This window comes from Acinonyx jubatus, chromosome E1 (genome assembly GCF_027475565.1).
Source record: "Acinonyx jubatus isolate Ajub_Pintada_27869175 chromosome E1, VMU_Ajub_asm_v1.0, whole genome shotgun sequence".
In the NCBI taxonomy this organism is placed as follows: Eukaryota; Metazoa; Chordata; class Mammalia; order Carnivora; family Felidae; genus Acinonyx; species Acinonyx jubatus.
The window spans coordinates 16254404-16270512 of record NC_069397.1 but is presented as its reverse complement, the minus strand read 5'-3'; the positions used below and the strand labels follow the sequence as shown (position 1 = coordinate 16270512).

Sequence of the window (16109 nt, the reverse complement as noted above, 5' to 3'; positions counted from 1 at the left end):
AGAGAGAGAATCCCAACTAGGCTCTGCACTGTCATTACAGAGCCTGACATGGGGCTTAAATTCAAACTGTGAGATTGTGACCTGAGCCACCAGAAATGGCATATTTTTAATAGCTCGACAACATTTTTTTCTTTTTCTTTCTGTTGTTTTATCTGAACCTCAGGTGCACAGAACTGATGATAGCAACATTATTTTACTCCCTATTTCATTGAAAAAGCTATTAAATGTTATCATTAAATGCAATATTTGATAGGTATCTATTGTCAAGCCAAAACCTCTTGGTTTGAGGTTTTGTTTGTTGTTTGTTTTTAAAAATCCTATATGAATGAATTATATAAAATAGATAATACAACAACTTGGAAGGTAGATACAGTTATTATCCTCAATTTTTTTTGATGAAAACTGAGGCACAAAAAGATTACACATACTTTCCCAGAGTAGCTAAGTATAGAGCCTGGGATTCAAACCCAAGCAGCCTGGCTTCAGACTGATGTTTATATTTTCAGTCTAAAATGTGATTGATAGAATTTTTATGATCTATATATGATTCATGATCCTCTCTGAGAAAAATTACTTAAGACTTTCTTTGGTATGTATTAAGTGGCTCATTTTTTAAATGTGTTTGTTTGTTTTAGACCAAACTAGAAATCCAGAAGGCCCTTGCAGAAGATTCCACTGTATATGAATATGACAGTATTTATGATGAAATGCAGAAAAAAAGGGAGGAAAATAATCCCAAATTGCTTTTGGGAAAAGACCGAAAGGTTTGTAGCTGAAAAGTATAAATTTCTTTGACCTTGACTTGTATTTTATATCTTAATCTTATTTTAGCATGAGGATGATCTGAGAAAAAGCTTTTAGGTATTTGAAATGTGAAGAAGAGCCCCTAGTTGCAGATAATATAGGTTTGATTTAGAACCCAGGAAACCCTACTAAAAGTATCCTAACAGGAGTGAGTAAATTATCTAACAATAAAAACAACAAGTTGTGTTTTTTGCTTTAAAACCTTCACACATTTTGGAAATTTTTTTCTTAGAAAGTCTCTGTACTAGTAACTCCTGTTCCTGTTCATATTTTTGTGTTTTATCATTCACTCATTTTTTTATTGCATTCTAGCTGGTAACAGAATCATCTGCACATGTGATCATATTTTTAGTTTGAAAAAAATACTTGAGAGTGGGAGCTTGAAATACGTTCACATTTTCTATCACTTTTTGTCTTTCATAAGCACAGACAGATATCTTTGCATCTTATAGTATGTGCAGGTAGGGTGGTAGTATAAAATTAAAGCTATTCTTTTAAATAAGCATATTTCACCTAATGGAAAAAGTAGTAGGAACCTTCTGAATCACTTACTTGAAGTATTGAGACAATACCTGTGAAAAGGGTGAAAACACAGTGGAAAAATTAATTTGAAATAAAAAAAAATAAAATAGCAGTTTGAATAATTTGTTTTACACTTAAATTTTTATTGTAAAGAATTTTAGTTTCACTCTTGCTAGTAAATTTATATTGAATTTTGAGAGGATGACAGTCCCGCCTATTTGGACTAGCCATTTTTATCTTAATAAATTCATGATAAAAACAATATTTTTTAATTTTTATTTTTGATTCTTCCCTAAATAATCTTATTTTTCCTCCTAGCCCAAGTATATTCACAACTTACTAAAAGCAGTTGAGATCAGAAAAAAGGAACAGGAAAAGAGAATGGAAAAGAAAATACAGAGAGAACGAGAGATGGAGAAGGGAGAGTTTGATGATAAGGAGGCATTTGTGACATCTGCTTATAAGAAAAAACTGCAAGAGAGAGCTGAAGAGGAAGAAAGAGAAAAAAGGGCTGCTGCACTTGAAGGTGAAATAGAAGAGGGAGAAGGGTAGAAGGAAACCGAAGCAGCAAATTGGTTTAGCCATTTGCTCTGTCCGTGAACTTCTAGGTTATAATGTGGTGGTCCTAATTTACGTATATAGATTTAAGGTATAAGATATGATGTTTTGTAGTATTATAAAATGTTGAAGAGATTATGAGTAAAAACACAGTTGTACTCTCAGTAACTTATTTCTACTGGACTTTTCATATATCTCATTTTGTTGTTTAAAACTATGACCATTACGAGTCATTGCCATAGAAAAATTCTAAGTGTAAGAACTTTTATTACAAATCATAACACCACAATCTTGGTCAGAAGCAACATAAACTGAGATTTAAATCCTAGTTATATTTTCTGGCTTTAGAAAACTACAGTAATACCACTCAAGGAACATTAACTGGGTGGGCATTTAGAAAAAGCATAACATTAATTCAAAAAAGAAAAAGATGTGCAGGAGCCAAAGAATGTCTTAGTGCTTTACTTCAGTCCTTTCTACTCATGGTCATTTCTCAAGGTCTAAGTAAAATGTATACATATAAATAGCTTAATTGACAAATGCTCATCAACTTTAAATAGAAGAAAATCAAGTCTAATGTTCTAAGGATGTATTAAGTGTTCATCTAGAGTATCAGTTGGCAGATTTTCTGTGAAGGACCAGATAAGTAAATATTTTAGGTTTTGTGCACCATATGATCTCTGTTGGAGCTCCTCAGTTCTGCCTTTTAATACAAAAGCAGCCTTAATAAACAAATGAACAAGGCTACATTCCAATAAAAATGTATTTACGAAAACAGTAGGCCACATTTGGTCTGCAGGCTATAGTTTGCCAACTCTGTCTACAGTTTATATACTGTATGTTACATACTCTACACCTGTAAAACAGAACTGTGTTGTGCCTTGTTGAATATATTCCTCTCATGTTTGCTTTCCCTCTCAGCCCGTTTGGATGTAACCAAGCAGAAAGATCTCAGTGGATTTTATAGACACCTATTAAATCAAGCGGTTGGTGAAGAGGAAGTACCTACATGCAGCTTTCGTGAAGCCAGGTGAGACATGGCATATGGAATATTTAGAAGAAAAATTCTGTTCATGATCTGTGGTTGTAGGATTATTTTAACCCTCTGAAAGATAGAAGATTGCAGCATTGCATGTTGTGTTGTCAGCCAAACCTGACCTGATTGAATTGCAAAGGATTTACACTTTCTTAATTAAAAACTTACAGATTTAGTTCAAGATTATTTCTATTCTTCAGGATTCCTACATGTATGTTCATAAGAAGTAGTTTATTTTCATAAATAGGACATGGCCTCCAGAAAATGTAAGATTCACATATTTAGGGCTAGAAATGCACTCTCTAATATGTAGCTAGTAGTCACATGTGGCTATTTAAATAAAATCTAGGGGCGCCTTGGTGGCTCAGTCAGTTAAGTGTCTGACTTTGGCTCGCGTTCATGAGTTTGAGCCTTACATGTGGCTCACTGCTATCAGCTTTCAGCGTGGAGCCTGCTTCAGATCCTCTGTCCTCTTTGGCCCTCCCCCGCTTGCACTCTCACTCTCAAAAAAGAAATAAAACATTAAAAATATATGTATTATAACTAAAATATAAAATTTTGGTTATAATAGCCACATTTCAAATACAGTTGCCACATATGGCTAGTGGCTACCGCAGATGGCACAAATATGGACATTACTATTTCTGTACATATTTCCATTAGCACCGGTATAAAAAGAAAGTATTGGAGGGTTTTTAAAATAAAATTATAAAGTATTGTAGGAATGGTTAAATGACTCTCATAAGTATATAGCTGAAGGTAAAAGAGAATTTGTCCTAAGCTTGTATCTGAGTAAATGGTTTTTGGAACAGAGACATTCAGATTAGAGGATCTGTGTCTGTGTTGCTGGGAAAAGGAGAGAGGCAGGAGAATGGAAGTAAAGGTGAAGAGAAGGAATTAGATTTATACTTCCACCCCTACCTCCTTTGCTGCCAACTGCTAGGTTTGATTACAAAATTGATGAAAATTATGAGTCCAAGAAAGTATATTTGAAGAGAGATTTTGAATGGAGAATTAGAATTTCTGTTAGAGTTTCATCTGGAACAGTTGTGAGGCCAGCCATGAAACTCCATAATGTCATTTAATATTGTACTTTTCTCAGAGTCTAATAATAGAATTCCTGTTAATCCTTTAGAAGATAGTTCTGCTGCCAGTTCCCAAAGAACCACTGTTGTTCTATTAGTATAATTATTAAGTGATTAGTAAGAATGAATGTGTGAGTAATGTAGATAAATTAACCACATTTATCAGCTGGGAAAATGTAGGTGATATGAACAATTTTAGTGTTATTGATTGTAATCGAGTAGATTCATATATCCCCGTTTTGTTGTGATAGGTGCCAAGGGAGAGGTGCTCATGCCTTTTTAATCATAAGACAAATTACTTAGTGATACTTAAGAATTAGATTTTGCCAGCATTTTGCTATAAAAAAAATTATCTTCATCTATTCCCAGGACTATTATTAAATTTTTTAAAAAGAGAAAAATCCAACAAAGAGCTGTAACTTGAACTTCATATTATGAAAATAGTACTTAGATACAGAATATATCTTACTTTTCCCAATTATTGGCATGCTTAACAAAAACAAAAACCTTGTACAGACTCCTGTCTGAAGGTTCTAGCAGTCCAATACAGCAATCTAATTTTCTCTATTTCACTTCTACCTTTTTCTGAAAATATCCTGAATGGTTAGAAAATACTAGTTTACAATAGTCATAAGGTAAATAGCACCTTTTTCACATTTAGTAGTTAAATTTAAGTATTGAGAAAAATTATATGAACATTTCATGTGCTTACTACAATTGATAATGTGGCATTTTTTAAATGTTACTTTTTTTAAGGTCTGGAATAAAGGAAGAGAAATCAAGGGGTTATTCTGATGAAGTAAGTTCAGAGAACAGAATACCACATGAGAAATGCATTCTCCAAACTGTTGTGCAAGTAGAGGAAAACCCAGATGCAGATAGCGACTTTGATGCTAATAGCAGTGAGGATGATGAAATGGAAGAAAATAAAAAAGCAAACGCAAGAAGGGAGAGGGTCACAGAGACCTCCAAGAGTGACTCTAAACATCAGAGGAATCAAATCCACTCACGGTCTTCTAGTGAAGAAAGAGAGCATAGTACCAAATGCCACACAAAAAGGTCCAAGTCAAGAGTTCATGAGAAAAGGGAAGATCAGCACCAAGAGAGACAGTCCAGGGATCATGAGAACTATTACAATGACCGTGATTACCGAAAAGAAAAGAAGGATTCCCATAGGCACCGAGAAGCCAGCCATAGAGATTCCCACTGGAAGAGACATGAACAAGAAGATAAACTGAGGGGAAGAGACCAAAGAGAAAGAAATGACAGAGATTGGAAAAGGGAGAAAGACAGGGAGAAATATTCCCCAAGAGAACAAGAAAGAGAGAGACAACGAAATAATCATGATCGATACAGTGAGAAAGGAGGAGAGAAGGAAGAGAAAAGCAAAGAAGAGCATGTGAAAGCAAGGAAAGAAAGATATGAAAACAGTGATAAGTACAGACATAGAGAACAACGAGAAATAAGTATTCAGTCTTCAGAAAGAAACCGAGAGAAAAAAGAAAGCAGCCCAAATTCTAGGGCAAAGGATAGGTTTCTTGACCAGGAAAAATCCAATAAAATGAGAAACATGGACAAAGAAAGAAACCCAGAGAAACCCTCCAGTTCTGAAACATCAGTAGGAGCAAAACATAGACTCACAGAGGAATACCAAGAGATGGGCAAAGAACAAGAGGGACCACATGAAGTGGGGAACAAGTTTGCAAAGCGAAATAATGAAGAAACTGTAATGTCAGCTAGAGATAGGTACCTGGCCAGGCAGATGGCACGGGTTAATGCAAAGACATATATTGAGAAAGAAGATGATTGATAACTGCCCCAGTAGAAAGACCTGTGGAGGCACAAAAAATGAAAACTCCTGAAACATGCTGTGTGAAAGCATAAACGAGTGTGTTAACAGTGGTTGGGAGGGTATTTTTTAATATATTTTCAAAATTCATTATTGGCTTAAGTAAAAATAAGTCCTTTTGTCTTGAATGTTTGAATTGATATGTATTTTATTATCATTACCACATTCTTGGTTGGTGGTAAATCCCTGTACAGGTTCTTAATGAGGAAAATTGTCTGCACTCTAACCATTAAAAAATAACTCCTCAAACAACTCTCCTAATAATGTTGGCTTTGTTGCAGGAGGTGTTAGTTTTATAAATAGTGTATTCTAGATAAAAAATTTGTGGATTTGAGTAACAGAATATTGCTATACTTTGTTTTGATATTTATGTTAATATATAAAATATAGATCATACATTGACTTTCTAGCTCACAGAATATTTGGCTTAAATGCAAATAAAAATAGTGATACGTTTGTACATTTAATTCAGTCTCATATTTTAAAAGTAATGTCATTTATGCCACGATTCCTTTTTTTTTAAATTTTTTTTTAATGTTTATTTATTTATTTTTTTGGAGAGAGACAGAGACAGAGTGCGAGCTGGGGAGGAGCAGAGAGAGAGGGAGACACAGAATCTGAAGCAGCCTCCAGGCTCTGAGTGGTCAGCACAGAGCCAGACATGAGACTCAAACCCACAAACCCATGACCTGAGCCAAAGTTGTACACTTCACTGACTTAGCCACCCAAGTGCCCCACCTCTTTGTTTTCTTATTTAAAAATCACTTTAATTCTGAAACCTCAGCAAGGTAGTGAATTGGTTATTTCAGTCAGTTTTAGCTGAGGTGAAAAGATGGAGACATTTAGCCTAAATGAGGTTAAAGATCCAGGTAGTTTATGTATGACCCTGACTTCTTTTATATACTCCAATAAAGAAACAGCATTTGAAATTAAATAATTCATTCATGGGTAAAAAATGAATGACATGGAGAAAGTAGTTCTAACAGAAAGTAGTTTATATCTCTCATACTTCATCATGAAGTTACATTGTCTTATTTTCAGAAGGATAAACTTAGTTTAATAATATTGACTTTTAGGGGCGCCTGGGTGGCTCAGCCAGTTAAGCGTCTGGAACTCTGGGGTGCCTGGGTGGCTCATTTGGTTAAGCATCTAACTTCGGCTCAGGTCATGATCACAGTTCGTGGGTTCAAGCCTCGAGTCAGGCCATGTGCAGACAGCTCAGCCTGGAGCCTGTTTCAGATTCTGTATTTCCCTCTCTCTCTGCCCCTCCCCTGATCATGATCTGTCTGTCTGTCTCTCTGTCTCTCTCTCTCTCTCAAAAATAAATAAACATTTAAAAAAATTAAAAAAAAAAAAAAGCGTCTGACTCGACTTCGGCTTGGGTCATGATCTCACAGTTCGTGAGTTTGAGGCCCGCATCAGGCTCTGTGCTGGCAGCATGGAGCCTGCTTGAGATTCTGTCTGCCTCTCCCCAGCTTGCTCTCTATCTCCCTCTCGAATTAAATAAAAATAAACTTAATAATATTGACTTTTAGAAAAGACATTATATATTTAGGATCAAATTTAGAATTCATAAGTAATTTTTATTATACCTTTAAAGCCAGAAAGGGAAAGTAAGAAATCTAATGCCATTATCTCTTGATGGACACATTAAATGTCAGTTGCATCCTAATACTTTAACATAGATCAGTGACAGTGACAAACAGTTAAGAGCACTGGCTACATGTACACAGAGGGAGTCGTGTAATATAACTGAAAAAGTTCAGGTGAGATGATGGAAGACCATGAGTGGTAGGCTAAAAATCTTCCCCTTCAGTTGGGAATGTGGTTTCTTTGCTGGAGTTACTAGTGCCATATAGTAGAAAGATTTATTTGACCATAGTATGCAAGATACAGTCAAGGAGGGAGAGACTGGAGTCAGATTTGATAAGAAATTTGATTTCCATCCCCCAGTAGTTCAGAAATTTTCACAAAGCAGCTTGGATGCTTTGGATAGGAAAAACAATATAGTACCTTTATTAACAAAGTTTTGACATAACTCAGGAACAAACTACAAATTAAGGTGTTTTTTTTTTCTTTTCTATCTCCTCCAAATATATAGATGTTTTTGCCTCTCTTGCATTCATTTTACCCTCTTCTAGGACCAGTGCCTTGGTTTTCTTTCAGGAAAAGTACCCCTTCACTACTTAGTCCATTGGTTCAAATGGGGTTGAATAGGCTCCAGGAAAGGTTTGCGACTTAACCTAGGTCAATTCTGACACTGTCAGACTTAAAAGAGATAAAAGTTTTCCACTACCATTGCTGACTTCAAAGATGAGGTAAGTCCAGAGTTGCATGGGAAAATGACTGCCTCAGTGCCTGACAGAATAAAGCTCACACAAAGAGCAGAAATGAGGGGAGTGAGGGACAAACACCTGATGATTGCTTTTGTCTCTCCGGCTCTCCTGGGCATGTATTTTTTAGATATTTAAACCAATACTTTTCCTGTCTTTTACTTAAGACAGTTTCAATTGGATTTCTGCCACTATAGCCAGAAAAGCCCTATTTGATAGAAGGTTCTACCTATGATGTCTATGCCAGAAGTTACTGGAACATTTTTAATAAACTTTAAAAAATTATAGCATAATAAGCATTTTTAAATAGTGCATATATCTTGAGTATGTAGTTTAGTGGATTTACCCAGAGTGAACACATCCAGTGTGAAAACATTACCTGACCCACAAGAAGTTCTTTTCACACCCCTTCCTGACCTCCTTACTACCCCTTCCCCCTTTGACTTTGAACTCCACAAATTGGGTTTTTTGTTTCCTAGATTTTATAGTATTTATTCATTCTATTGAATGAATAGACATTATTTCCTGAATGGGATTATTACAAATAATACTTCCATGAGCATTCTGGTACTTGTCTTCTAGTGTGTGCATATATGTTTTGGCGGGGGGGGGGGGGGGGGGGCAGGGTGGGATATTCCTAGGGATGGAATTGCTGATCCATAGGTTATATATGTGTTCAGCTTTAATAGATACTGTCAATCAGTTATCCAAAACTACTCTAGCAATTTGTGAGAGTTCCAGTTGCTCCATCTTCTTGCTTAAGCTTGGTAATTGTTTCTCTTTTGTCTTTTGAGTTTAGTCATTCTGTTGGGTATGATGATCTCTCATGGTTTCATGGTTCCCTACAGGCTGTCATATAGTTACTAGCATTAGAATATTTCCCTTTTGAAGAATATGTTTCTTTTGCCTATCTTAGAGGGGCTGGGGATTGGGGGTGGGGGATATTATCTGCCTTGTTTTCATGACCTAAATGATTCTTTATATATTCTGGGTAGGAGTTGTCTTTTGTCTTTGTAAGCAACCTCTCTTCCTCAATGGCTTGCCTTTTCCCTCTCACTCATAATGGTATCTTTTAATGAACAGAGGTCTTGCATTGTTATAAAGTTAAACAATCAAAAGTTAAATAAAATTTAAAGTTCACTTCCTCACTTGCACTAGACATTTGAAGTGCTCAACAGCCGCATGTATCTAGCAGCTACCATATAGGAAAGTGCAGATTTATAGAACACTTCTGTTGCAGAAAGTTCTGGACAACACTCTTCTAGAAGCATTATTGTTTACTTTTCACAATTAGATTTACCATGCATCTGGAATGAATTTTTATATGTAGTATAATCTGGAGATGAAGATTTATTGTTTCCCATCTGGGCATCAAATAGGACTCATCAGTGAATGAAAACTTTGTTCAAAGTAAAACCATAATGAATACCATTGAACATCCACCAGGAATGGCAAAAATGTTTAGACACACTGCTGAGTGTCGGTGAGGATGTGGAGCCAAGGTAAGTCATATATGCTACCAGTGGCAGATGACTGGTACAACAATTTAGTTTTACCTAGGAATATTGATGCTGCACCTTATCTATAACTTGTGTTCTTCCACAGATGAACCAGGAATTTTCATAATAGTGTTTTTCATCAAGCTGGAAACAGCCTCAAATGTCTATCAGTAGTAAGTCAATCTGGTATGTATATATACACAATACAGTGAAAAAATACTAGAGCTATAGGATGAATATAGTGTGAATATATACAATTATGATGAATTTTAGAGTATTGTAAGTAACAAAAAGTAATTATCATAGTTTAAAAAAACAAAAACAAAATAGCAGCTCCTGGGTGGCTCAGCTGGTTAAGTCTTAGACTTCAGCTCAGGTCATAATCTCACAGTTTGTGAGTTTGAGCACCATTTCAGGCTCTGCTGACAGTGCGGAGCCTGCTTCGGATCCTGTGTCCCTCTGTCTCTCTGTCCCTCCCCAGCTTGCATGCACGTGTTCTTTCTCTCTCTCTTTCAAAAATAAACGTTTAAAAAAAATTAAAAAACAAAACAAGCAAGGCGTGCCAAGGTGGCTCAGTCAGTGTCCAACTCTTGGTTTCAGCTCAGGTCACGATCTCACAGTTTGTGAGCTTGCAGAACCCGCATCAGGTTCTGCACTGACAGCTCAGGGTATGCTTAGGATTGTCTCTCTCTTTCTCTCTGCCCCTCCCCCACTTGCTCTCTTTCGGTCAAAAAAATAAACTTTAAAAAATTAAAAAAACAAGCAAAATGATACTTTATAGAGATACTTGGGTAGGTAATAAAACTAAGAAAAAACAAGGAAATGATGGTTAAAGTCAAGATTTGTGATACAGGAGGGGTACACATGGGGCTTCTAGATATTGGCAATATTTCATTTCTTGATGTGGATGGTTGTTACTTGGCTGTTTGCTCTTTCAATTGTAAATATGTTTTATATATTCTGTATGCATAATACATCTCAGAGTAAACACTTTTGTAAAAAATTTCTAATATATGAATCAGAGGAACTATTAGCCATCCTGGTTAATCTTAGTCATTTTTACAGGAAGAGTCTATATAGATGTTGCTTAATCGAATGGCTTATGCACAGGGCCGCAGTATTTAATAATGTATTATTTGGGCTAGTATGAATAAGAGATTCATTAAATTTTTTACTAAATACGTTCTTTTAAATATATAAGTTCGAAAACAGTATACTTAAATTTTGTGAATTGATGAATAGCTGTTCCTCAAACTCAATTTTTTTCTCAAATTTTTTTTAAAATTCGTTTTTACATTTATTTATTTTTGAGAAACAGAGTGAGACAAAGCGTGAGCAGGGGAGGGGCAGAGGGAGAGGGAGACACAGAATCTGAAGCAGGCTCCAGGCTCTGAGCAAGAGGTCAGCACAGAGCCTGATGCGGGGCTCGAACCCACGAACTGTGAGATCACAACCTGAGCCGAAAGTCGGACACTCAACCGACTGAGCCACCCAGGCGCCTCTCTCAATTTTTAACAATACATAAATAACTCAAGATGTTTTCATTTTCCTTCTCCCTCCTCCTGTTTACTCTTACTCCAATCATACCAAATACATAGTACTGTTTCATGATAACTATGCCTTCTCACAGACTTGTTGCTTTGCCTAGAACGCTACCTATATTTCTACATATTTTTATTTATTAAAAAAAATTTTTTTTAACATTTATGTTTGAGAGAGACAGAGCACAAGCAGTGGAGGGGCAGAGAGAGAGGGAGATACAGAATCCAAAGCAGGCTCCAGGCTCCGACCACAGAGCCTGATGCAGGGCTCGAAACCATGAACTGTGAGATCATGACCTGAGCTGAAGTCTGATGCTTAACCGACGGAGCCACCCAGGAGCCCCACTACATAACAACTTTTTTTTTTAATTAAAAAAAAAATTTTTTTTTAACGTTTATTTATTTTTGAGACAGACCATGAACAGGGGAGGGGCAGAGAGAGAGGGAGACACAGAATCTGAAACAGGCTCCAGGCTCTGAGCGGTCAGCACAGAGCCCGACGCGGGGCTCGAACTCACGGACCGTGAAATCATGACCTGAGCGGAAGTCGAACGCTTAACCGACCGAGTCACCCAGGCGCCCCCATAACTTCTTTTTAAAACTAACCTGAGGTGGCATTGCCTCCAGAAAGCCTCTCTTAATACCCCTCATCACTTCAACAACACCCCTGTTTCCTTCACGTGCTGTGCATTATAGTATGATGATAGGATGTTAGTTGTCTGAGGACAAAGATCTAAACTCAACTTTATATGCCTAGTGCCTACTATAATGCAAAGTTTTTGTTTCATATACCTTAAGCATTTCTTAAAATCAGAATTTTAAAACTGGAATGACCTAACATCTAACATAACCCCTGCAATTTAAAATGTCTGTAAGGCACAGGGCACCTGAGTGGCTCAGTCATTTGAGCATCTGACTCTTGATTTCAGCTTAGGTCATGATCTCACGGTTTGTGAGTTCGAGCCCTACTTAGGGCACTGCTTGGGATTCCCTCTCCCTCTCTCCCTCTGCCCTTCTGGAGCATGTGTGCACCCCCCCCCCCCCCCACCGCCGCCACCACTGCCCTTCCTGTGCACTCTCTCTCTCTCAAAATAAATAAACTGAAGAAAACTTTTTTTTTTTAATGTCTTTAAGGCATCATGTTTAAGAGCTGAGACTTGGAGGTCTAGGGTCTACTATTTATCAGCTGCATAACCTTGGACAAGTTTAAGTTCTCTAAGCTTCAGTCTCTTCATTTGTAAAATGGGGATAATAAAAGTGTGTCTTTCTTAAGACTGATATAAAGATTACTTGAAACAGTGCATATAATGCTGTGCCTGATATTAGTAAGCACACAGTAAATATTCATAACCAGTTATGTTATGACAACCCATGAGGAGTTGGGGCCAGTGAAGTTGAGTGACTTATATAAGGTTACTTAGTTTGGTGGTTGCTGAGAAGAACTTGAGCCCTGTCTCCTCAATCCTATCTGGTTCTTTCCACCAGTGCAGGAAAGTTTTTTGCTTTTGGCAAAATATATGACACCTGTCATACTTATGATGAAGGGAAAATAGGCCAGATGAATGACATGAAATATGCTATGTTTTCATGCATCTAGCAAATTGAGGCCTTTTGCCAGATGTACTAGATTCTTGTTCATTGTGTTAAGAAAAAGTCTAAAAGAAGAAATAAGGAATAACTAACAGGAAAGGTTGTGGGTTGGGAAAAAGTTTAGAAATATACTTTATCACTGAAGTGTCTCCCGTGGAAGATGCGTTCTTTTTCCAAGCCCTGACCATCCCATTATACTGCTAATCCCTTTCCTCACTTTGTCACTTAAGAAAATATGATGGCTTTCTTAGGCTATAATTTTAACTATTAATGCAAATTGATACTCTCCCCTTTTGATCATCCCTTCCCTAACTAGTCAATCCATTAAGTGGTACTCTGAAAGGTAAAAGCTCTCATGGCCCAGAGCTGGGGGTCACTCCAACACAGCGAAGAAAAGAACTGTGTAGGAGTGGCTATACTTTGTGTCAGACCAAATGAGGGTGAGGGGTAATTGTGCAGAGAGGAGACCCCTGCAAGAGGTTAAGCCCAGGTATGGTGGGGAAGGCATCCACTGAGTGGGTGGCAGTGGTGACTGCCCAATAAGCGTTGTCAGCCTGAGCAAGGTGAGAAAGACATTAGTCCAGAGGACATCTCATCATGAGGTGTCAGAACTTGAATGGGATAAGGAGAGCAGCAGCAGTAGAATATTGCTCATGTTCAGGGATACTGATCAAATAAGTAAATATATTCAGGAAAATGGGAGCCATTGTTTCTCATTGTCCTAGAAGGGGTTATAAATACAGAGAAAACTAGAGAGAACTTTGCAGTGTTGGGTTAGAGTTGGAAATACTGGGTGTGAACTCATAGTTTTCACAGTACAGATCAAGAAATAATTATGGATGCAAATGTGTGTGTGCACAGATATACACACATTTACACACATACTTTCATTCTGTCCAATGAGAGGACTTGGGATCAGTGACAAGCCATTAGTAGTGATCATGCCTACCCCCTAAATCTTGGTTTCTAAATACATTCTTCACTAAAAGGAACCAGGGCTTCTTAGAGAAAAAGCTGTGGCAAGGAAAGTACAAGATGATCCTGGAACATCTTACTCCAGAAAGTAAGGAAGTGTTCTAAATGATAGGCACGTGTCATAAGGATAGGAGCCAGCTTGCCAGGACTCTCACTGGCTAAATGTGGGATAATTTGAGCATCAAAATTAATGATTATAGTCCACTGAACAAAATAAGAATCCATGAAAAATAAATGAATAAATGTTAGAAGAGGAAGAGGATATTTGCACAGTCTCAGAGTTACATACTCCCTACAAAATATTAATTACAAAAGAAAAGAAACTTTACAGTGGAAAATCTGGTAGACACCACCTTATTTGGGTAACTGATGTTAACATCACTAATATGGGACAGATCAAATTGTGTTTCACCCGGTAGAGGAGTATCAGGTGAAGACAGAGGAGCATGAGCACCATTCCTGTGATATTTGCCAAAAATACTTAGCCTGAATCTAATCATGAGAAATCAATCATCATCAAACTGAGGGACATTCTGCCAAATATCTGACTTATAATCTTCAGAAGTATTGAGGTCATGAAAGTCAAGGGAAGACTGGGAAACTTCCAGCCTGAAGGAAACAAAAGAGGCATGAAACTAATGAAAACTGTGATTCTGGACTGGATCCTTTAGCTAAAAGGATGTCATTAAATGAGGCCTGAGACTAAATGGCACTAATGTATCAATGTCACTTCCCTGATTTTGATGGTTGTAATGTGGTTATGTAGGAGAATGTCCTTATTTATTGAAAATACATCCCCCATGATTTTCATTTTTGAATTTAGATCTATGTATGTAGGCTTCTATGGATGATTTTAAAGATAGCATGCGAATAACCTTTGGCCTGGAATCAGAAAGCCTAGGTGCACGTTCTGTCCTGGAACTTGTCAGCTGTGAACTTGGGCAAATTAACTTCTTTGAGCCTCAGGCTCCTCATCTGCAACACTAGGGAAATAACAGCTGCCACCCAGAGCTCTGATGATCATGTGAAATGATAGATGTGAAAATACATTATAAACTAAAGTTCTGCACAAAACACAAAGAATTGTCATAATTTAGCCTTACCGAAATTTAGTATTTCTAATTGTAGGTAGTTTCGATACTAAATATTTGCAAATGACATGCAGTAGTGCTTGGGAATTGTATAAATGTTTTGTACAGTTAAGACTGAGATTAAAAAAAATTTTTTTTAATGTTTATTTTTGGGAGAGAGAGTGTGTTGTGTGTGTGTGTGTGTGTGTGTGTGAGCAAGGGAGGGGCAGAGAGAGAGAGGGAGACACAATCTGAAGCAGACTCCAGGCTCTGAGCTGTCAGCACAGAGCCCAATGTGGGCTCGAACTCACAAACCACAAGATCAAGGCCTGAGCTGAAGTCAGATGCTCAACCAGCTGAGCCACCCAGATGCCCAAGATTAAGATTTTTTTTTTTAATGTGTATTTTTGAGAGACAGAGCAAAAGCACGGGGAGGGGCAGAGAGAGAGGGAGACAGAAGATCCAAAATCAGACTCTGTGCTGTTAGCAGAGAGCCCAACATGGGGGCTCAAACTCACAAGCCTCGAGACCATGACCTGAACCAAAGTCAGATGCTTAACTGAGTCATGCAGGCACCCTAAGATAAAGATTTTTATCTTAACCTTAAAAGTTTGTAAGTTTTGTTTCTATTTTGAGACAAAACAAATCTATATATCGTAATGTGAAAAGTTATTACAGTTGACAGTTCACAACATAATGCATTTGCTGACATCTCACATTTAACTTGGACCATTTACAACTAAACTGCATAAATGAATACAGGGGCATGCTATGAATCTTTAAGAGCAAACTACTTTTATACAAATAAAATGTAGTTTAGTTCTGGGGTTCCTGGCTGGCTCAATTGGAAGAGCATGTGACTTGATCTCGGGGTTGTGAGTTTGAGCCCTACATTGGGTATAGAGATTACTTAAATAAAACTTAAAAAAAATTAGTTCTGCCACTAAAGTTTTAAAATAATTATGTTTCATGTAAAAAAGAACAGTGAGAAATTTCATATTACCACTGTTGACAGAAGTGAGGAAGAAATTTACTTAATTGTAATATTTATTTATTTGTCTTTGAGAGAGAGAAAGGCAGTGAGTGAGCAGGGAAGGGGCAGAGAGAGAGGATCCCAAGCAACCTCTGTGCTGTCAGTGTGGAGTCCGATGTGGGGCTCGATCTCACAAACTGTGAGATCGTGACCTGAGCTGAAATCAAGAATCACACACTTAACTGACTGAGCCACCCAGGTGCTCCAAAATTTG

General features: G+C 37.2%; 1 protein-coding gene across 2 annotated transcripts in view; it reads left to right on the top strand.

The window, feature by feature from the left end:
• Nucleotides 1-6321, top strand: part of NSRP1 (nuclear speckle splicing regulatory protein 1) — a 60574-nt gene extending 54253 nt beyond the window's left edge. For both annotated transcript variants that reach the window (XM_053211642.1, XM_027034599.2), the window contains 4 exons: nt 636-764; nt 1645-1852; nt 2806-2914; nt 4762-6321. In XM_053211642.1, coding sequence (XP_053067617.1) covers nt 636-764; nt 1645-1852; nt 2806-2914; nt 4762-5815 — 1500 coding nt within the window. In that variant the 3' untranslated portion in view covers nt 5816-6321. The remainder of the gene's footprint in view (nt 1-635; nt 765-1644; nt 1853-2805; nt 2915-4761) is intronic.
• The last annotated feature ends 9788 nt before the right edge of the window (nt 6322-16109 follow it).